The sequence below is a fragment of the Manacus candei genome, unplaced genomic scaffold, assembly GCF_025592945.1.
Source record: "Manacus candei isolate 608988 ecotype Guabito, Panama unplaced genomic scaffold, ASM2559294v1 h1tg000037l, whole genome shotgun sequence".
In the NCBI taxonomy this organism is placed as follows: Eukaryota; Metazoa; Chordata; class Aves; order Passeriformes; family Pipridae; genus Manacus; species Manacus candei.
This window is the reverse complement of record NW_026138085.1, coordinates 4,110,591-4,134,510: the sequence shown is the minus strand read 5'-3', so window position 1 is coordinate 4,134,510 and position 23,920 is coordinate 4,110,591. Positions and strand designations below refer to the sequence as shown.

The 23,920-nt window shown below is 40.2% G+C and overlaps 1 protein-coding gene across 1 annotated transcript; it reads right to left on the bottom strand.

Annotated features, from left to right (window-relative positions):
• Positions 1 to 1,268: 1,268 nt before the first annotated feature.
• PANK3 (pantothenate kinase 3) lies at positions 1,269 to 23,807 on the bottom strand. The gene is made up of 7 exons (XM_051793481.1): positions 23,641 to 23,807; positions 14,122 to 14,474; positions 13,071 to 13,324; positions 12,290 to 12,466; positions 11,304 to 11,427; positions 8,902 to 9,027; positions 1,269 to 7,577 (listed from the first exon to the last, which is right to left on the bottom strand). Exons 1-7 carry the CDS (start codon positions 23,666 to 23,668, stop codon positions 7,527 to 7,529), a joined length of 1,113 nt encoding a protein of 370 aa, XP_051649441.1. The 5' UTR covers positions 23,669 to 23,807; the 3' UTR covers positions 1,269 to 7,526.
• Positions 23,808 to 23,920: the final 113 nt, after the last annotated feature.

The following is a 23,920-nucleotide window of genomic DNA, read 5'->3' as shown; positions in this document are numbered from 1 at the left end:
ACAGCGTGGCCAACCCTGGTGCTCCCACACACGGTGCTCAAGGTGACTGTTACTTTTCTGTGCTGTGGCCCAAAATGGCAGAAAGTGGATCTACTTATTGAACAGCTCTTGATGGACAGAGAGGCCTTTGGATTAAGGGGGTTTCACTCCAGGATAAAGGGCAAACAATTTTTCATCTATAGTTCTAAAAAGAGGGAAGTTGTAAGTATCAGTAAATTAGAGGTTTGCGTTTCTGAGTCGAAAAAAAAATGCAAATACAGCTGGTTTGAACAGTCTTACAGCAGGAGGAAGTCACTTGTTTCATACAAACTTTTTTTAAAAAAATCAGAACAGCTAAAACAGAAGTAAATGAAGCTCACACAGCTTGCCCTGTCCCCTCAGCTTGCACAAGGGCTGCACCAGGAATCAGTTAAGGACTCCAGCTGAAATGCAAACCAGCTTCCACAAAAAGCTGCTGCAATTCACTCTAAGAGCTATTTCTGCACAAAAAAGGCACACTGAACAAATCAGCACCCTCTCAACTTGTAAAGCAACCCGTGTTTCTTAGTAGCTCATTTCCCTTAAAAAATATCAGTGTGGTGCAGCTCCTCTTTGCCAGGCTCAGGGGAGATACCACACAGAAGGGAATTTTCATTTTTGGCAGTTTAAAGCAAAGATTTGGGGTTTGGATGGCTAAAATATTTGTACAAAACCTTGAAGAACCACCTCTGACACAGGAAGCCTGTCACAAGATGCAGTGCCAGCATGCTGCTGTGGCACAGGCTTCATTCCTCACAACTTCTTGGGCATGCAAGTTAAAACAACCTCAGGACAACGCAATTTGGCTTTTGAAAGCATAAGGAAAGGGCAATTCCAGCAGAGAAGTAATTAAAGTTTATATATAATGTGCAGTTTATACATGAAGTATTTTATTCAACAATAAAATGCCTCTCTGATTCACCCAGCCACGTGCAGGAAGCAGCAGGTGCTCTCAAGTTAATTTGGAAGGGGAAAGCTTGCAGTGCCCTCATAGCATGTTTTATCCTTCAGTGCTGCACAACTGAATGTTCTTTGGGACATCCAATGTTTCTAAAAACAGGACATGAATCTTAGAGCTGTGAAGTATCAGCTTATTAGAGGAAGGAAAGAGCACGAAACCACACCAGTCATGTTGCTGTAGTATAAAAATGTTCCACAACCCCCAGCATCAAATAGCACAGCAACTTCTGATGCTGAATGAAAACACCCAGAAATCCCTCCCCAAACCCCACAAATGCAGGCCAACAATGAACAATCTCAAATTATTTATTAGGAAAAGACAAAGGACTGTTTCAACATTCGTACAGAACAAATGGTAACAAACCCAGGAAAATAAACTGTAAAAAGTAGGCCCATGACAGAGGAGTTGGGTTATGACAAAGCAAATGAAATCCAAACTTCATTCATGCAAACAAGTAGTAAAGAATTATTTACAGTTTCGATGGGATGAATTATAGCATTGGCCATATTTGGGCCCAAATCAAATTACTCAGTGACACAGTAAAGGGATCTAATCTGTACATTCAATAATGAGGATCTATAAAAAGAAAAATAATTTAAACAATTTACAAGATGGCATAAAAGGCATCATTTACAAGAGCTGTATTAACAGGTGACACAAAGGTATTCATCAGTAATTTATGAATAAAAATTTGTAGCACGTATTTTTACATCACATCTTCAGTGTCTGAACAGTAAACAAGGAAGCAGAGACATACCATGAGTGCAATGTAATAGAATAAGGCAACTTAACCAAATGGTTCTTCAGAGAACTTCATCCTACAAGGGTTTCCAAGTCATAAATTTGCCTGCTTGCTCTGCTAACTAAAACAAATGTCTGAAGACAGCAACTGGTGATCACAAGGCCTGCACATGACGAGACAGCAGATGGAAAATTAAATGCTTGTTTGTTAAAATGCCAAAACTCAAGAATGTAAAAGTGCAGATTATCAAAAGCCCTCTATGCCCTAACACCAGCACACTCATTTTCATGTTCTAGATGTTGTAATTTAATAGGTCTCAAAATACTAATTCACTAGTCTTATAAACTCTTTTGCAATGCACAATCTGAAACTAATGTAACTCCTCCCAAAGCTTGTATTTACAATGCTCTTAAGCTGATGGTAGAAGAATTGTGAAATGTTAGCAATTTATAGCAAAGATTAGCAACTGACACATGATATTCCAGTTCATTTCATAGGCAAGGCTAATTAGCACATTTAGATTTTAAAATTACTTTAAAAGGGTATTTTTGAATTCTCAACAGCTTCCCCCAAAGCATTCAGTAATGGCTGAATTTCTTGAAGTTTTAGCAGAGAACACTGTTTGTGCAAACAGCTACAATAACAAGATGAAGGCTAACATGGAAATACAGCAGTGAAGAGTCATCTGTATCCTGATGCACCACGGGAACGTTATGGGCCTTACAGGAAGCAGCACAGGAAGCCACACCTGCCAATGACTTGCCACATTAACACAGTCCACATACTCCAAAAAAAAAAAGAATCCCAACAAATCCAAAAGGGAAACTTGAAATAAGGCCAAAAAGTATTGGCAAATGATAAAATTTTCAGTCTGTCAAAAGGACCAGGCCATAAATATTTTATTTACAATTTCTAGTTAGAATCTTTATTTTCAACAAATGATTTAGCACCAGCAGGAATATGCAAAGTATCATTACTGTGTTCCCCAGGCAGAAGACCTTGAGGCCAAATCTTGCTCATTAGTTTAAAAGGATCATCTACTCAAGTAACTAGAGTGAGCAGGATTTGGCACTCAGTCATGCAAACTGAGACTGCTCAAACATATTCCATTAGCACATTAATAATTACAAACAGATTACAGCATCTTTTGAGATGTTTTCAGAAAGTGTGTTTTTTAGAATACTTAATATGCTTTACACATATGAAGTAAACAAAATTAATAAAACAGGCTTATTTGCAGACTTTTTTTAACCTTAGAACATTTTACCACAGATGACAAAATACTGGTGATGTACTTTAAAATATCAATAAAACTTAAAAGAATGTAAGCAGGATTTATCCTTCTGTGATAAAGCATTTTTTAATCTCCCATGGTCATGTCTGAGGACTAAATTCACCCATTTTATCCACAATGATTGTGAAGTTTACCCCCTCTGACTGTGTGTTAACAGGAAATAAAAACAAACAAACAGTAACTGTTTGTGTCAAATATGTCTTGAGCCCTTCTCTGTGACCTGAAGGTCTTGGTCAGACACTTCTAATCTGACTCATGGATTTTTGTTCACTTTTTAACCTCAGCAAAGCTCTGTTAACATGCTACATGTTTTTTAAGCCTACATAATCTGTAAAAAGGATGTAGATAGGAAAACAAGGACAGGGGAAAGATTAGTCTTATGTGTTTAAATGAACTGAGGATAAAAAAGTTGACCAGAACTAGCTCAACAGAACCACACCGACCTTCACCTCTGCTCTGAACTCAACTGTCTCCTCAGGATTACAGTGATGCCCAGATACCCAGAATGGGAGCAGGGGTTGACTGTGAATTTATTCATTAATGTAAGTTAATGACTGAATGCAAAAGACACCATCTAGCCTTTATCTAGCACAGACTGGCTCTAGAAAAAGACACTTTGATTAGTTCCAAATGTTAAAACCCCACTGTTATTCTGAAACACTTAGAAATGAGAAGTTATTGCAGCTTATGTGGAAGCAGGTGCTTCCTGAAGACCTGCAGGGGATAGAGACAAGGCATTACAGGATTAGAGCCCTTGAAGGCATCCTGCACGTGAACTACCAACAACTCAGTGCCAGCAGGAATGTCACAGTGCTTCTCAAGGGTTAGGAGAAGCCAGAACAGAACTTCTCTTCTTAATATACAGGCTTAGAGTTAAGTGGGACAGCATGGTCTCATGTTCTTTCCACTCTGTTACTCTCCAATTATGAACTGAGGTGTTGGCAGAACCACACAGGTGCTTGAGAGAGGGAAAGATCTTCGAAAGGCAGGTCTGAACACCCTTTGGAAATCTTGACCAAACTATTAGATAAAGAGTGTATCAATGCTGTTTCTCTAGGAACTGCTAAATATATCAAGACTTTACTAAAAAGAATGAAAAATTGTTTACTGGCTTCAGTAAAGAACACTGAGGATGTCTTCATTCCAGCCTGCTAAATACTCAAAGTGTATTGTAGGAGTTCCTCTCTCAACCAAACTGCAGTTAGCTAAGCAGAATTAGAAAGGTGAAAGTGGTTAGGTCTAATAGCCTGGAATAACTTCCTCTAAAATTGAACTTCTCTGTCCAGAAACAAACAGTACTTATCTCACTATAAACCTGCATGATTTTTAGGGAGATACTGATACAACAAAACTGTGCATAACACTTGGAAAGACCAAGCTGGAGGGATGAGACCAGGAAATGCAAAAGCATTACCCCAAGATTAAGGGATAGGAAGCCTGAGGCTGTTCTCCTGGCATCTCTTGCTACATGGGATTGAAGGGATCATCTCCATGGCCAATAAAATTACCTGCCATTTCGCTGGTAAGTAACATTCATTAGGAAACCTCATGGATCAAGTCCCAGTACCATTGAAATTGGCATTATATGACAAAATTAAAAGGCACTCGCATGGCTGACTGAGCTGAAAATGACTACACATTCAACATGAGTTTTGCATTTTACTTTAGAAGAAGTATCACAGAACTTTCCTCTAGAGAAGTGGTTCCACTTGAGAAGACAACAGTAGTCCTGAGAAAACCCCAAATTTTCTCTGCTGTAGTACATCACATTGCATCCATTCACCCTAAAGCTGCTTCAACCAGTTGGCTTTGAGGAAATGGCAAGGGTGAAAGAAAAAACAGAGAGGATCAGGAAAAAGCAAGTTACTTCAGTGATTTGTATAAAAGAAACTATCCTTTTCAACCTATTTAGAAGAGAATTTCAAAGAAAAGACTTTAAGGCTTATCTTGCAACTACTTGTGATGCCTATCATTTCTCCTGGTGGGTAGAGTCAATCTTTGGGGACTCTAATAACAAGTTCTAAGCTGACAGAAAATGAGATGAAACCCAAAGATGTGGCTTAAATACAGGACCCCTGGGCTTTACAGCAGGGCTTGACAACTGCTCTGGTTGCTCTTGTAATGAAGTACCAATTGTGCTGATTAAACTAGGAATAGGAAGCCAATTTTTTTAGAGGCTCAAGGGAAGTAAACCAGAGGTAGGGCATACTTTTTGATTCTCACAGTAGTTTCTATACAGTACAGCTATTCAAGAATTACTCCACTTGTTTATTTTGTAACTCTGTATAATTTACTTAAAAAAAAAAAAAATGTATCTTAGGTCACGTCAACTTCAATTGGTTTAATGAACCATGGAAATTAGGTAATCACCTGCTATGTGTGCTTTTGGTTAAATATGTAAGTAGCTTCTAACTACTGCTTCATGAGGATTCTCAGTGTCACCAAAAGAGAACTGAAGTAGCAATAAACATGGTCTAAAGGAACTGTTTCTAATGGAGCTGTAGTACACGTCTTAAAGTACCTCACTTTGCAAATAAAATGTGCAGTTAGTTTGCAAACTTTTCAGCAGGCTGTCAGAGCACTCAGAAAATTAAGTTTTCACACAGTTTTATTAACCAAATAAAGTTTACTTTTGATAGTCAATCATGACCCAAAAGAGCAGTATACAGCATTTATAAAGACATTCTATAAAAACCATATTCACTTATTTTCTGAAGTGCTCTGAATTAGCATTAGATCAGCTGAACTGTGAGTGTAATTTTTAGTTGTTTATGTCTAAAGTGAAACATCAAAAGCAAGCACAATAGAAATGTAGTACAAATACCAGGAAAAGCAACTATAAATGAAACTGCATTTGCAATTGGCTTTGCACTTAAATGAGTTGCTTACTCTAAGGTACTGTACCCTTAAAGGACCACAGAAAATCTTAGAAGATAACATATGATGTTAGTATGGGGCTTTGAGTTGTAAGAAAGAGAAGACTGAAATAGCACACAGGGTTTCTAACACACTAGGTGGGTGTATCTATAAATACAGCACAGCCATGCTGTGGAATACTTGAGCAATCAGTTTTAAAAATACCTTAAAACCCCGAGATATCAATGTGTTCTAGTCTGGTTGCTCCTCATGCACATACAGGAAATATTTAACATGAAAATATAATAAAATTGGGTAGCTCTTTAGTCCACAAAAATTCACGTAGCTAAGGACTGTATAATGGTCTTGTAAGTTTAAGATCTCATGCCCTGGCTTCAGGACTAAACTTAGTACAATAATCACAACTGTAAATTTTAAAAGTCTACAGAAAACCCCAAAGATCAGTTCCAGAGGATGGATTTTATCCCAAGGCCACGATTTGATGTTCCATATTGCAAGTGCACTAAATATTGGTCCGTTTGGTGCTGCAATACAAACTCTGATGCTGTCCTCAGCTTTCAGAAACAAACTTCCCAAATCCAAAATTAAGCTAACCACCTTTCATTTTCAACATCTAATTAGATTCTGATTAACTCTTACAAAATTAAGTAGAAATCACAGTTTCAAATTAGTAGCCAAAATTTTCCAAATCTCCACAGAAATGAGCCAAAGCACCAGAATTATGAGGTCTCATATTTAGTCTATTTTATAAAGATTTCTTCAGTACTCTCAGGCTTTGTGGTACCTTTACAAATAATGATTCATGATGGTAGAACTGATAAAAGAGACAAAAAAAATAATCCAGAACGCATTTTGGAAGTCATGCCCTCAAAAAAACCCAATGAACATGAAAAAAACTGTGCTCATTAATCACTAAACTCTTTTCCAAATCCAATCAAAGACAGAGGGATCTTCCCAAAATACCAGCTGAGTTTCCATATAAATGAAGAGAGCAAGTGAATATTTTCATGAAACTTTCATAACATCAAATGCTTAATCTGCTGCTTTGGCTGATTCTTTGTGTTTCTGTTCTTCCCACTGAAAATTAAAGCATTAACATTCTTTCCAATAGACATAAGAATAAAATAATTACTGTTCTTAACTGTGAGAAGAAATGGTCTACAGATTCCTCTCATCTTGTAGATAGTACCTTGCTGTTTTAAAAGTTGTTTTCACACAGGGGAAATTGTGCTCATAATATACTAAACTAATGAAAATAATTTTTCATTCATTAATTATATACAAAACTGATGGGCCTAAAGCCTCAGGAGTAAACTTACAATATTTTCATGCTGAGCACTTAATGGTTTGGCATTCCTTTGTCTTGGATTTCTGGAAGGTTGTTTTCAGAGGATGTATTGCATATTATGAGTTCAGCACTGGCTACATGTACCAAAGAACATAAATGATAACCACAGTTCACTTTCCAATGCCCAGAGTGAAACCCTTCCTTAGAACAGCAATACTCAGTAGCTAATCACTTCTTATAAACAATTACAGGCTGTTTTCTTCTCCCCTCCCCAGATTTAATTCCCATTGCCATAAACAAGTGTTGTTCAGGTGGAAAATAGTTCAGTGTAGTGACATCTGGTATCTCAACTGAAATTTGGCAGCCCAAGCAGAGCACCAACAGCTCCAAAGTATCCCTGTTGAAAAAAAAAAATACAAAATTTCAAGTTTAAGTAGGGTATTAAATTTTGCACTACTCACATTTTAGTGACAACCATCATCTGATGGACCAATGCTACAGAAAGCACACCATACACTTTTAATATATAATATTCCATAACTTTTTAAAGCTTTGTGAAATAAAGTTTCTTATCCTTCTCATCTAGATTAACTTTGGAGGATTTCACACCAAGTCTCACCATTACACTGCAGGGCTTCTAAGACAGTGAATCCTAAAGAATGGAAAACGTGTTTGGTTCCTTTTTCCTAGAGGAGCTGCATATTTTGGTTGCCAAAAAATCTTCAATACCCACAGCAACACTGTTGCTAGAGTATAAGTTAAGAATTTCTTAAATTAACTGCACCTCACAATTTTTGACCCTCTGCTTACCTGCACATAAAGAACCACATTCTCCTTGGATTACATTCCCTCCTGTGGGGGAGTGAAATGTTCTCTCTCCCTATAACTATGGAATACTGAAGTGTTTGGAATATACACTTGATTAAATGCAAGAGTACAAAATTTACCCAAGAAAAATCTGAAGAACTGACAAGGAATCGTTCTGCTATTACTGCAGACACTGGCACAGCCTGTCAGTCCTGGGATAAGCAATAAAGGAAAAATGTTGTGAGAATCAACTGAAGGGGAACAGATCTAATGCTGTAATATTTGCAGACCAACAAACCGAGGACAAAAACTGCCCATCCACTGCCAAGAAGCTACAAATCTCCCAAATGTTGCACCTGTAATCTGCTTGTATTTTAATCAAAACAGGTGAAAACTCTCAGCATTCCACACTGATGAATGGCAGCAGAAGCTGCCCCAGAGCAGGTCAGTCTGAGAGCACAAAGTCACTACAGGAGCTCTGAGGGGTCTGTGCTGGTATGAAAGCTGGCCTTGTCAAAGGCAGGCTCCACTTTCAGGATGTTGCTCAAGCCCAGTAGAGAACAATGAGCCCATTTCAAAGGCTCAAGCTTTAGATCTCTGGACTCTTTGAAACACAACACTTACTATTGTTTCCATCCAAACTTAAGAAAGATTGTTGACCCTGGGCACAGACTTTAAGATTTTCTTGTCCCTCTCCACAGATCCACAGCGTGAACTGAGCTACCCCAAAGTGACTGAAGTACTTCCCTGGCAGAGAGCTGTTCCCAGAGAACCAATTCAGCACGACAAGCCTCCTCTTATTTCTAATGTTTACTGAGTACTTGGTGCCTCAGGATATCTCACGAGAGCTACTCAATAATGCATTCTTTACTTATGGTGGAACAACACACACAGATAAATGAGCCACAGCATACCTCATGTTCCAGGAACAAGGCCTTCAGCTGGCCTTTTGACCAGTAATCCAGTGCATACGCAAGAAGCTTCATCGACAAAGTATTCACACGCAAAAAATTGCCAACAAACACAACTCTGTTTATTTTCTAAAAAGAAAAGAGGAAAACGGCAAAGGATTAAGACTTTTCACTGCTTAACACAGCTTTGAAAAAACTGAGCTATGAAAGGGCAGGCTGTCTCGAGCAAGGAAATAAACCCACAAAACCCAAACAACCCGCAATTAAAACACGGATTCAAAATTTAAAACATGGCACACTCGGGGAAAAGGACCCACAAGAATTAAAGGACTTAGTTTACAGACAAGTAGCATTTGTGTTGCAAATTAAGCGAGCACTTTCAGTAATTAAGCCAAAGAAACAGCCCAGCTACAAGTGAAATGAAATGAAAGATAGTTCTGTTTGGCAGAGAAGACTCAATGCCTTCATAGCCCTGTACAATGCTGCTTGATCCATATGCAACAAGGCAGCACTGTAAAGAAGCCGAAGGCAGTAAGACATGGCAGGTGTTCCTTTCATCTTCAGAACTCAATATACCTCAGCACAGCATCAGAGCAAGAGTTAATACTGCAGGTGAGATGTGAATTTTAATCAAGTCAAATGTAAAAAAGTGAAAAATCATTTAATTTTCCCCCATTCGCTGAAATAAACCCAACGTTAAGCAAAAGCAACATTAAACACTGGTTTAATGACACAAGAAAAGAAAATTTAATCGTGGTAGTACTTTGTATAGTGCTTAGATAAGCACTTAATTACATTAAATCAATAAATACACTAATTGTATCTAAGTTGTTATACTAGTTTTTGTAACAATTCAACCTGTAGTCAAATGACTAACATGGGACTGTTTTTCACCATCTTGATTAGTTCCCGCTGAAGACAAAGTAGATACACCATTAAGGCACAAAACCATAATTCTGTTCTACTGCAGGAAGCTAAAGTAATTACATCCATTTTACCTTTATATATCAGTTCAAGATATTAGTTTGTATATCCCTATTAACTGTTTCTTATGATTTGTAGTCCTGTGACATAGCTGGAATGACACCAAAAAAACTGGAATAAAGCTAGTTTGTGCAGTTTACAAGTTCTGATTTGTCCTCCTTTACTCCCACCCTTAAATATAAATTTCATACATTTGTCTCAGTCTATTAATAGGTACTTTCAACTTCACTCTCATTTTAACTCTTTGTTATCAAGTTTTGCCATAAAGCAAAAACCCAATATTAACTTAATACTCACAAAATTAACTTTATTCTCCAAGACAGAGATGAGAAAAAGTCAGAGAACGAAACTGAGGGAGACCATGCAATATTAAAACTAGAAAAATGTATTAATCTGGCTCCTAAGCAAAAGGAGGGTTTTTCAGGTAACAAAGTTGTTGCTGCTTCTGAGGTGATCACATACAGATATTTTAAGCGGAGCTCTAAATACAGTTACCCATAGTTTTTTCCAGGAAAGCTGTAACTAAACCTCATTTTATCCAAAGCTTGTTCATAATGAATAAGGAAATCCCTAGTGCTCAGACAGTAATGCCTGCTATACCTAAATTCAGTGTTCTTCCACAGCTTCTTGACTGTCTGTGGTCCTATTAAAACTGAACACACACTGGGTCTGTTTAGCAGGACTTTGAGAAATAGATGATGGCAGGAAACCATCTTGGTATCAACCAGCAAGGTGACAGGTGTCAAAACAACCTGAAGTCTCAAGAGTCAGTAAAAATTAAAAATAATGCTTAACTAGAAGCAAGGCTTTCCACAGGCTTCGATCAGAGAATAATTTCAGCTTGAAGAAACTGCTGGAGGTCATCAGGTCCCATGCACTGCTCAAAGCAGCAATTTAAATGCAGCAGTTGCTCAAGTCACATATTCTGAAACTCTCCAAGGACAGAGTCCATGTTTCAGGGCTGGACATACTCCCCAGGTGACCTGCCCTGGCAGGCGGGTTGGACGGGATGATCTCCAGAGGTCCTTTACAACCCTGACTATTCTGTGATTAAAGTACTAAGAAGGGGTTCAGAATACTTTGATTGTCTTTGGAGAATTGGGACATGGATCTCTTTGCCAGTGGGGAGGGTAACCTGACAAGGAGCGCTTCCAACCAGCTTTGTTAGGGAATGGAGCCCAAAGCCTGCAGGGAAGTGAGGGAGTAGGGGAGTACAGGATGCTGGGATGAAGGACCTGAAGTCCCCTTGCTAAACCAGGATGATTGTGGGCATAACCCAAGGCTACAAAACACTACATGAATTTCCTCATTTCATCTGAGAATGTACTAAAAGGTTTAAAATTATACATCATTTTAGCAGTCATTTAATCTGGAAACAAATAATAGACCTGTAGATAGATCACTTCCTTGGCAGTTTTTACCTCATTCACTGCACACATCCGGGCAATAGACCCAATGTTATTGGTGATGGTGACCAGTATGGCTCTTGCAAGATCTTCTTTACTAACAGACTCTCTCTTCTCTTTGTAGATCATATTCCCAAAACTAGAACAGGAAAAATTTCCATTAATTAAAAGCGATTTATGTGCATTTGAAGTAGTAATTCCAGAATGTAATTTTTATGCTGTAACAGAACCTAAGTCTCATGTTTGTTCTTGAGGAGCTCCCTTTCAAAGTCTGTGTTAAATACAGAAATTTAACACTACATGTGTATTTATTCCTTCACAGCAAACAGTCAATCTTGTTACAGTAATGACCCCCAACAAAATATTTTTGCTCTGGTTGACTTCCATGAAGAACCATCTACAGCAAAATGTAGTCTTATTCTTTGGTATTATTCTAGTATGGGGCTGTGTTTTGGATTTGTGCTGGAAACTGTTGATAACACAAGGATGTTTCATTATTGCTGAGAGGAGTCAAGGCCTTTTCTGCTCCTCAGCCCACCCCACCAGCAAGCAAAACAAGGTGCACAAGGACTTGGGAGGGGACCATTCTGTTCTGTTCCATTTCTGTCCTATTAAACAATCTTTATTTCAATCCAGGAATTTTCCTTTTTTTCCCCCATCTCACTGGGGGAGTGAGTGAGTGGCTGTGTGGTGTTTAGCTACCTGCCAGGTTAAACCACACCACCTCTGCACTTCTTTCCTGCCACTCCTGTGATCACCTCACATAAAGCTGTGTATGACATACCACATGAGGTTTCCTCAATATCTAGCTGGCAGGCACCTGCAGTTGTCTGTGGCTTTAAACCTTCTAAAAAGCTAAGGATATATACTTTTAGGATAAAAAGTAACTTGACAACAATAAAAGTTTGCAAAAAAGCAGTTTTCTCTGCATTAATAGTTCAAGTCTTGTTTTCTAAGCCCCCCAAACCAACAAAAGAACCAACAAGGAGACTCTTGCTTACCTGGATGCTACAGCCCATCCTGGCAAGCCAAATCTTTCATAGTCTCCTCCATAAATATCCCGAACCAGCTTGTCAGCATGTGTGCTGTCTCCTTTGGATGCCATTTCCAGAGCTTCTTCAAAACTTTCACAGCCCGTCAACAAACTGCACAAACCAAGAAAGGTCCCTCCACCTAGACTAAGGACAAAGGAAACTAGTTGCTTTTAAGTAGTATTTCCTCACATGGAAGATTCTTATGTCTGACTAACAAAATAAACAAATAAAGCCCTTCAATTTAGACACCAAGCTCTTCGCTTTTCTGCTTAAAGGTTGACTTAACAGCTGTCAATCAGTTTCCTGTTATTTTAAGTCACTTACAAGAAGGTAAGAGCTAACAAATAAACTCTCAAAACGTAAGCTGGAAGACTTCATGAGAGACAAACTCCTTAAATACCCACATCATGCCACTGACTGATCCTTGATCATTTACTGTAAAACACGTGTGGACACATCTGTTCTTATGGAGCAAGAGAAACACAGGTTCACTGCACATGTTATCAAAACTTAAAACCTACAGAACTCTCACCATGGAGCACTTTTATCACTCATTGATAAATAAGATAAACTAAACTCCTCAATAACAGAACCATGGGAATGGGCTTCAATGACTGCAACTGTAAATTACACATAAAATACTTTCCCATACTACAGAGTGAAGAAAAGAATAGGTGGGGGAATCAGGGAGAGGAAGCATTCAAAACCAGAAGGCTTGTAACAACCCCAACTCAGGTGTTTAAGTTACCTTGTTCCAGTTACTCTTTTATAGTTGTCTTTGGAATGGACTGATAAAATACTGACTCCTGAACCAATGTTAACAACCAGCAGTGGGTATGGATCATCCAGGTTAAAAGGCATCTTTTGGCATCTCTCAGGGTCTGAGGCATTTTCAAAATAATAGCACTCTGCCTGGCCATTGAAGCTGACAGAGTCTATGTACAATAAGCCTTTGACAAGGCAGTCAAGCTCATCCAGTTTGTGCAGCTGGAGGTTTCCAATCTGTGTTAGGAAAGAAAAAAAGACTGTGTCAACATGTTCTAACATTGCACAAACATGCTACAAATTTATGAGTATATTTGCACTGCCCAACTTCAAGAAGCTCTCTCAGGCGACTAATTCAGGAACTTCAATCTCAGTATAAAGCCAGGAAAGAATTCAGAGGTAAGTTCTGAATACATCAGTTAGCAAATCCATCTGACTACAAATCCAGATCTCAGACCTGGCAGACAGGCAGTATAAATATCTGCTTTGGTAAGCTCAAAGATAACTTTTGAGATACTCAGACATTAACCCACTGAAAAATTATCAACATTTTCCACCAATTTAAATCCAAAAAAAGGTCACCAAATACCCTCAAGGCCCCACTGAGTGTTATCTTAGTGGAACTCACACATCTGCATGTCTTTTCAAGGTTTGTGGGCTTCCTCCCCCATCTTACAAGTCAAACAGTCATTTCTAAGATGTCAGCGGATAAAAAGCTCAATGGCATTGCTTTAACTATCCTTGCAGCTTCATTAACGCTCCAAGGATTATCAGAAAACCACAGGGCAGAAATTCTGAGGGGTTTTTGGCTCACTACAGCTCTTCCTCAGTTTGGCACGGGACATTCAAGCTGCCGTTCTCTCACAGAGCAGAAAGACAATTTAACAGATGCTGAGGATTCCACGAAGGCCGTAATTTCCCATACTTAATACAGTTCATAATTAATAATATTTGAGCACTGCACAGTTTTTCAAAATATTTATTATTTAACCCATCATCAGCAATGCTTTTGGCATCAGCTGCAGGGTACCTACTGTGCGAAAATCTTCTTCGAACTTGTACGCGCCACCGCCGGTGGCACAGAGCACCGTGTGTAGTGTTGAAAAGTTCTTGTTTCTTCCCATTTGGATGAAAGTAGGCAAATCATGAGTTGGGAATCGGATAAAGTGCAAGTTTCCTCTTCGAGCAAAAATGGTCAAGTCTTTCAGCTCCAGGTGGACGTCCCGAATGCCAGTGGATCCATAGGCTACATTGGAAGTCAGGTATTTGCGGATGCTCTTCAAGCTTTCGACCTCCTCCTGCTCCTCCTCTGCAGTGATGTCAATAGGTTCAAAATAGGCAAGCTTCACCAATGTTCCCCCAATGTCCATGCCAAACCATGGGAAAGCTGTGAAGGTAAAAGAATTACTGTTAAACAGACAAAGCCATACACGGAATTTAAGAGTTAAACCAATGTTGTACTAATTTTTCAACCAAGACATTAACAACAAACCTCACAGGAATGAGGAATTAGCGCTCCTTTCAATTACATGACCTTAAGTATCCCTCTGGCCACAGGTAAAAATGGGAAAATTAGCAACTCCACACATTTAAATGCTATTACATGTGCTCAGAAAGCCCAACTAAAACTCCCCAAACTATACCATATCTTTCAGACCAATTCATAAACAAAATTCAACCACTTTTTTTTTACTGAGAACAAAGGATTAAAATAACCTTCTCTTCTAAAACAATAGCTCTGATGCACTTCAGCACCAAGACTGCAATGCACACGGGAAGAAAGCAGGTTACACATTAGAGCTGGCAACAGAGCAGGACAGTATTCCTCCTCTAACAGCTCCTCACACAACATGTTTGAGAGGGAAGCTTAAATTTATTTGCATGCACTTGAAAAACTGGCACAGTTAAGATGCCCAATTTATATCCCTTGAAGTTAAAGGGATAACAAAAACTTCTATTAAGAACTACAAGCAAACCACAAAATTAACATTACTGAATCTAGGTTCTTTTTTTTTTTTCTTTTGTACCTTGGCTAGAAGAGGGCATTTCTGTACTACAAAACAACAGTAAACCAAGTGTTTTGCCTTTGTCACTTCTGTGGCATGACTGCAGTTCCTAACAGGGATTTTATGGTCTACGACATGCGGGACCATAATTTGAATATGCCTGCACCAATTAATTTTCCCAACCATGCGCAGTGAAACAGATACTCAGTAACTCTACAGCAAAGACAACATCTTCATCTGAGAGTCTTCCCACTGTCATCTCCCAGAAACAGTATTTAAAATTTAATTTGTAAGTTTAAGAAAGACTCTGAATACCCAGCTGGGAAGCTCATGTTTTTATTTTCTAACTGACAGTATAACTTGCTTGTTTTGCTTGCCCTTTATTTTTTTTTTAGAGTTCCAGTTTATTTCTTCAGATGCAATTCATATCTTACAGAAACATGAAACTCAAGGACAAAACCAAAAAGATGTTAACATGTTCATGATGAGCAAGATGCAATTACACTGAATTTACATTACTAGTGGGATCTATCCTTGAGAAGAATGATCTACCAAAACATTTTAATGTATTTAGGCAAGGCTGGCTGTGTGTCAGTTCATTTATGAGTGCTAAAGTTGAAAAGAAATTTCAAAGTTGCCTCAGCTTTCAGGAATGGGTGCCCAGAGAATATTGTCAGATATTAACGAAAAAGTTGGTTACCTTACTCATCTTGAAAAACTGCGTTTAAATACAAGAGTAAGTTCTGTGAGCAAAATCTAGCTCCAAGTGGAAATAAAGGTGGTCTATAACCCTGATATCTGTTGTATAAAGTTGAGGTCTAAGCATAAAGCCACACATGAACTGATTTCACAACTGCCTGACCTCTTTATCCTGTGACTGGACATAAAATCTGTCACCTTACTGTTTGACCACAATTAGCTGATGATTTATTAAGTGACCTCACCAAGTTTCAGCCTCTTGCCATAAAGGATGTCACAAGACCAAAAGCGAAGAAGGGAAGCTGATTCACCCAAGGGACCAGAACATGTCTGCAGGAGTCAATCCAACCCATTCAGAATTTAACTAAGACACAGCAAGCCAAGTACTATCTAAAATATTTGGGATTCTTTCTGCTCAGTGGGCCTACTGAAAAGCTAGGATCTAGTCCTTCACAACAGGAAAGAGAGGGAAACAGCTGAAAGTTCAGGCAATGAGCTTAATGAAGATTTGGTGCAAGTCATGCCCATTTGTCAAAAGATCCACCACATCCCATGTTAAATGATCCAAAAGGCTTTTGCAAATACAGTGTTAGTCACACCTCTAGAAATCTCAAGGTTTATGAATCAAGTATATCAAGTAAAACACTGAACTGTAAGTTTATTCCATAATTTAAAGAGGAATGTATTTTATGCTGAAAAATGCGATCATGCTGCACAATATCAGTTTTCTGGGTTAACTGAGTGATCTTAACAGCCATTTAAGGATTTTGAAACTGAAGAAATAGGTCAGTTTTCACCTCTGTGACAAACCCCAAGAAGTTTCACATTTTTCTACTGAAAATTTGTCAAGATTTGGCTGGTAAGTACATTGCTCAAGTTTCATTTGCAAGGTGGAGGAGTTGTGACAAGCAAGTGGGCCCACGTCCTGTTAACTTACTCCTTATACCAGCAGCCCAGAAGAAGGAATTACACAAGGATTCTTGTGCTTGTAAGCCACTCTTGATTGATTTATATTGATTTTATTACAGGTGCAGCCAGGAAAATTACAGCCATTTTGTGTTCCAAACACAAAGGAGGATACACATACGTGGCAAGAGCACAATCAGGATACAAGGGACTGCAAGGATACAAGATTTATCCATGCTTGAGCTGCCTTTAAATAATGGAAATACACTGATTCTCCTGAATTTTAATATAATTGTACATGGACACAACATGGAAACCTCTTATAGCTGCAGCCTTCAAATCAGATTGCTTCGGGAGGATCCTGGTGCAGAATCCATCCCATCTGGATGCAGAGGGATTGGAGAAAACAGGAACCCACGTGGAAACACCAGTTCCTCTTCCAATTGCTGGAAGTGTTTTCATTTGCAGGGTTAAAATAAGGCCACAGAGAGATTCAGGATGGAGGACTAGTCAGAGTCCTATGGAGAGTTTCCTACAAGACTTCCAGCAGCCAGGCTAATCCTGACAATGCCTGAAGAGGACACACAGACTTCAAGTCCTGCCATATATACAAGGAACCTGTGCATCATTTTAAACCATGTGTATGAGCTCTCTGCTTAAGGGGAGGTTGCTGCTCTTTGAGGCACGTTTGAAGCACAGTTTTCACTCTTACACAGCATATCTGCATCACTAGCTGGTATGGTCTCTCAAATCCATGAAAGATTTCTCAGGCAGTCTTGTATTTGAAAGCTGGCTTGGAACACGACAAAAATAGCGTGGTGTGTACCTTGGGCTGAGAATATATAAATGACTCTAAAAAGTATTTTTATACTTGCATCTGTGGGTCATGCTTCTCTAAGTGAGAGATGTAGGAGAATGCCAGCAACAGAATCTTTTGGAAAAAATATCCCCAGACATCAGCTTGATCCTTTCAGCAGTCACAGTTAAAGAAATGTGCCTGGATGACACCTATACCAATTACACAACCTTCCTTTCAAGCTTATAGGTCTGCACAGACCAGGTTTGAGGACCTGCACAGCTGTAACCACCATTTCACAGCTTCACTTCATAAGGAGAATCAATTCCTCTGCATTAAAACTGGGCTTTTTCCACAGCTCTAGGGGATTGGGTCATTAAAAGATTTTTCTCAGCTCTTCCTCTTTGTAACTATTCCTGTTCCTAGGAACATTCCACAAAAAGTGATGCACAGCTCAGAAGTATTCCTTGCTGAGAATCTGACTACTATTCACAGAACAAATCCAGGGCCCATCTTTTCAAAGTTCAGCTCCTCTCTGTAGAGGTCAGCAACAATTTGAAAAAAAGAAAAGTAAAACTGAGCTTTTTATTCAACAAGCCCAACTGCCTTGGATAGAGTACATAAAACTCCTTCACAAACATGCATTCTGCTTTTAGGAACTCAAGCCAGGCTCTGTTTAAGAAAACACAAAACACAGATTTTTACTATCTGAGAAGAGACAAATACATGAAGTAGAACACTAACTAGGAAACTGAAACCCATATGGTGTTTAATGTGATACTTCACAACAAATTTAACTGTCTCCAGGACAGCAAGAGGGGGATCATAACATACAACCTCCTTAATCCAAATCCAGATTTTCTTCCACTCCTTAGCTCTGCCAGGAGCCACCGTGGTCCCTACCTAGACACAGCAACCAGGAACCTTTGCTAGAAAGCAACAAATTGTTCCATACATGCCACGAAGTAACTTTGACAGGCAACCCCTCAAAAAATCCAGATGTTTAAGAGGATTCCTTAGCACTGCTTCCTGCAGTGTAGAAAAGCACTTCCCACAAGGGAAGAGCATTGTGCTCATACAATGATGTAGCAGTTCTGCTGACTAAGAAAACCCTATGCTGGTGGCTGTTGTTTTCTGAACCATAATAATCTTTAGAGATACACAGAGAAGCCTCGTTCTCTTGTGCCTGCACTTCTCAAGTTCTTGGTGTACACAGTTACTGGCAGAAATCTTAAGGTTATTTATATCTTATATAAGGTATTTATATGCCAAAGGAAATAATTGCAGTAAAAAGTCTCTCATGCCAATACAAACACAAAGGCTGAAGTGTTTTCCTTTTACATGGGCTCTGCTTCAGCAGAGCAGAGGACCTTCGAAGCTCTCCACCCAGACCACACACACTAGTATTCTGATTTTGCACACTCACTTTGGATCCAAAGCTGCAGGAAGTACAAACTCAAAGACTTTTACTACTCTGCTTATTCAGTCAAGTGTAAGATTCTTCAGTTTAATGCTCTATTTGTATTTAGCTTTTAAAAACTGAGAAACAGATTCCTGTCAGCCTCTTTCCTAAGAATGTAATGACACATCTGAAACACAAACACCTTTGAAATACTTCCTTCTCACTGTAAGATAAAGTAACATTCTGGGTCAACCCTGCCTTAAATTAAAAAGAACCAACCTTCAAAGAAGAGTAGCTAACCTCTATTTCAAGCTGGGAGCTCTGCACCACGGGAAAAATCCCCAAATTCACAGCTGTCAGTGGCAGCAGAGAGCAGCCTACATCACTTTGTGTCACCTTTGTAAGAAAGCTTATGTATTATTAAGACTGTTGCACTTCAAATACAAATGTAGCCTGGGGGTCAAAGTTCATAATTCTATACAGCCCTAAAATAAAGGGAAGGAAAATGACCATGAAATCCATGAAAACTTAAGCTTACTCCTGCCAGCACTGCAACAGTTCTCTATCAAAGTATGCAGTATTATCAGTTCTGATGCCCAAAACTTATCTTCCAATTCAGCCTTTGATAATAAAACCTTGATCCTATTCCTACCCAAATACTGACAAGGCAAACAACTATTTAAAAGTTATACTGAACTACTATACAGTGTTTACACAGAAACTAAATGTATCCTGCAGTTTCTCTCAATCCATTTTCCTCTCTGAACGTACATCCATTCTTACACTTCCAGTGCTTCCCTAAAACATGTGCATGCAGCAGAGTAAAACCTGATGGCAGACTCTCCCAGCTGAATCAGCTGGCAGGCCAAGGCAGCTCATGTGTGCAATGGGAAAAGCTAAGGGGGAGCACACCACAGGCTGTGGAACTGCTAAATCAAGCAGGGTTAACCTGATGGGTAGGCAGGTGTCCGGGGATGTACATGGGTATGAGCCTCTACAGAGCAAAACTGCACTTCAAATGTCCTTAGTCCTTGAGGCACTGGAGACTTTCTCTCCTTAACAAGTTTTGTAACAGGTTTTTGGTTCAAATATCCCAAGTCCAGCTCAAAATACATTTGGGCTGGACAGAATTAATGCATAAATTAAATGTATCTGGCACGCCCTGGCACATCCTCCCATTTTATTTTGTGGGAAAACTTTTCCATCACGCTCCATAAACTCCCTGCACTTTCCTACTCAGCCACCTCTAATCATGCTCCACAACAGCCACAGTTACCAGTGGGAGGACAGGTGGGAATGGGCAATTACTGCAATTGCTCTTCATGAGGTTCATCACATCCACAAGTGGATGCCATATAAAGCTACCACAAGACAACACATCACTGCTTTCATCTTCTCTCTCCTTGCTCATTCTCTTAATTTTGTTGACATTTCAGCAACCATGTCTTTGGGGATAGGTGTAATTATAGTGAGATACAGCATGCAGAGGCATAATTTAACACTCACAGATACACTGTGTTTAACACAGTATAAACTGTGCCCGGCAGTATTAATATATTATTAGAAACACATTTTTCAACTGCACTCAAATGAGGACCTGTAACATCTGCTATTGGCTAGTAATCAGCTTTCAAGGACTAATAAGAAAATGCTAGGATACCCAAGACTATGCAGCAAGTTCTATGAACAAACAAACAAAAAAAATGAATTTAAAAGAGATTCTCCATCAACCTAAATGGATTTTTCATCAATTTTACTACACCAATCCTGCATGGGATCACTGTGTCCATGATGATTACATGTGTCCATAGAACCATATTAGAGAAAATAAACTTGAAATTTTCCTCTTTTCTTTATATTGATACAGCACTTTGCAAATCTCTGCTATGCGCATTCATCTTCAGTGTGTCTCAAATCGCCTCAAGGGAAATGAAGGCATTTGTTCTCAAACTCTTTTCAACAAACAATCAAAAGGAACGCACTGTAAAAAGTAACATACACAGTGTACTAGACGTTAGAAGTCTCTGCCTTTCCTTCAGCAGAGCATTACACTCCAGAGCCAAGAGGAAGGGCTCCAGCTCCCCTGGAGAGCACAGCATGCTGCTGGCACTGTCCCTCTCGCCTTCCTCGCCAACATGCAGAGCTCCCTCTGAATGAGTGGCTGCTCTCTTCCCTTTAGGCAGATCCCACACAGCAGCAAGACTCTCTGCTCTCACATTTTTCATCTCAACCCACAAATAACCTTTGGAGGTTTCCTTGAAAATTGCCATCCATTCTCCCCCAGAGGCATTTCCTCAGAAGAGTTATCACGCAACTGCTGCTTGGAAGGTTCCTCCCGGGGTCATCTGGTCCGACCTCTCAGTCACACCAGCAGGAAAACTGCCAACTCTAGATGAGCTCAACTGTGGCTTTGTCCAGCCAAGACTTTAAGACCTCTGAAGTTTTTCAGGAATCCTCCTCAAATGGAGACTCCACAACCCCTCCACTGCCACACTAACTTAGTACAAAGCTTTCCCGATGTGAATGTCTGTTCTCCTCCTTTCAAATGCCTGACACCTCCCATCCCCAGCAGCTGAGATTTAAATGGCCCTTTACAAGCCTCCTCCAAGACAGCCAATCTCAGAAGCTGTGTTCCACAAATTCAGCTGCATTTCTTAGTTTTTAGTCCATCAAATTAGCAACAACTCTAGCCAGGCGAAGATCTGGAAGGGAGGACCACACGAGCATGTCTAGGCAGTGTATCCACATCAGAAGGCCTGAACTGGTTGGGTATTTCCATTTTACCCTCTCTGATGACTGACATGACAGGCAATGCAATCATGCCTTTTTTCCTGATGCCAAACATCACACATGAAAGCAAAGGTAGGCTAAGGCAACCTTCTCAGTTCCACTCTGCAGATTCTTAAGTTAAATAATGATTAACCATTTTTCTCCTGCATCGAATTTGGCTCCAGCACAGATGATTAGATACTCACTTGGTCTAAGGAACATGCACCCACCCAGCAATTGTGTTGAAAATTATCCACAACTGTCTTAGCCAAATAATTTGTTAACAGTCTAAAAGTAGTATTGCAAGCCCAGCTTTCATGTCAATGTGAGCAGTTAAGCCAAACTGACAGTAGATTTTGGGAACCAGAGCCCCTGAACAGAAATGGACTTCCCTATCTTCAGTACTTTTGTGGATCTGCTCCTCTTCAAACATTCAGCTGCTCTCACACTTCAGTCAGTGTGACTAACCAGGATGAGAGATCAGCAAAATGACTCTAAAGTTCATTGCCTAAGAAACTAAGTGCTATTATCTTTAAAAAAGCCACCAGCTTCAAAGTATGTTCAAGAGTCCAGAAGAAATAAACTACATAGTTTGACACTGTATTTTTCCCCTCCTGCCTCTGCAGTTCCAACTGTTTATAATTCCCATCATGAAACCAACATCAAAGTTCAGGTTCAAGAAATGGAAGAGTGCAACTACAACTGTAGCATATTTGAGCAGCTAAAACTCCTTGATAACATTTGCATTGTTATTTAACCACGAGATTTAAATCCACCACTACACAAAACAAGTCTTTGAGGTCCAGCAGAGACACTCCTGAAATTAGGAGGTTTCTGTAATAGGAGCAGCCATACTCTCACAATTTTAATTATCAAACCACTGTAACATTTTACAGCCAACTAGTGCTTCAGAGTTTTGATAACATTCCTTAGTATTATACCAGGAGGGAAAAAAATGCTGTCTGAACTGTACTCTTCATGAACATCATTACAGTAAATTGAGGAATTTCCACACACTGGCATTAACAAGAGGTGATGACTAATTGGGTGCTACAAGATGCGTATTTCCTGAACAAACCACAAGAAACAAGGTACTTTCACAGCTTTTATAGCTATTTCTAGAGCTACACTAACACTTCCTGTTTTAAATACGTGTTTGATGGTTTTCTTATTGGGCTGCTCAAACAATATCTCTAAAACATCCCCTTTCAAGATCCTCTTTTAGCTGTATGCTGTTCATTTGCCATGCATGCCCATAGGACCAACAGCAGGCCTAGAAATTTGGGACCAGACATTTTTTCTACACGCTAACTCACCCTGAAAGTACTTCTTGAAGTATGATGACAAAGAAAAAGATGCTTAATTGGGTGGAGCAATACCTGCATCCCTTTCAGCCAAGGCACACCTGTATTAGCTTGACAGGTGTGTTGACTTGCACAGCTGTAGATCCTTTGCATGTAGATTAACTTTGCTCAATCCATACCTCTCTTCCCACAAAGAAGCACCTGTAATCTTAAAACATTTTGTTTGCTTTCACCTGAGTCTGAACCACGTTTGTGCCCTCCAAAACAAATACGGTGCTCAAAAGCAATAAATAGTAAGGATATTAATAAGCTGTGCTTATTAAAGGGGAGCATCCGGCATATTTTAATTAAAGACCTGCACCCAAATAATCGGAAATATTCTAAAAAGAATCGGGAGTTGATTAGCCCTTAAAAAGCCACCTGCGCAGGTGTTCGGCTCAGCGATTAAACACCATCTCCATCAAACACATCACCCACACCCAAGGAACCGATGATATCGCTTTCTAGTCAAAGAGAAGCCCTTTCCCCGAGGATCCCGCGAGCCCCGACCCCTCCCTCAGAGGGACGCACAGGATCCAGGATGGTCTCCGCGGGCACCTCCCGGAGCCATGGCCGGGCAGCGCCCGCCGCGCCGGCCCCGCGCCCCCTCCCCCGGCCCGGCCCGGCCTTACACGGCTTCTTGGCATCCTTGATCTTCATGGCGCTGCGGCGGCGGCCCGGCTCGCTGCCGGCCGGGGCGGGTCTCCTGTCCCTCGCCTGATGGGGCGGGCAGCGCCGGCGGCTCGGCGGGGCCGGGCCTCGCTCTCCTGATGCTCGTCGCGCGCGGGGCGCCCGCCTCCCGGGGAGCGGCGCTGGCCGCGCCCGCCGCTACGCCCGCGGCCCGGGCTGGGGCCGCTCCCGCCGCGGCATCGGCGCTGGGGCTGGGGCGGGGAGACGGGGCGGGGCGGCGGA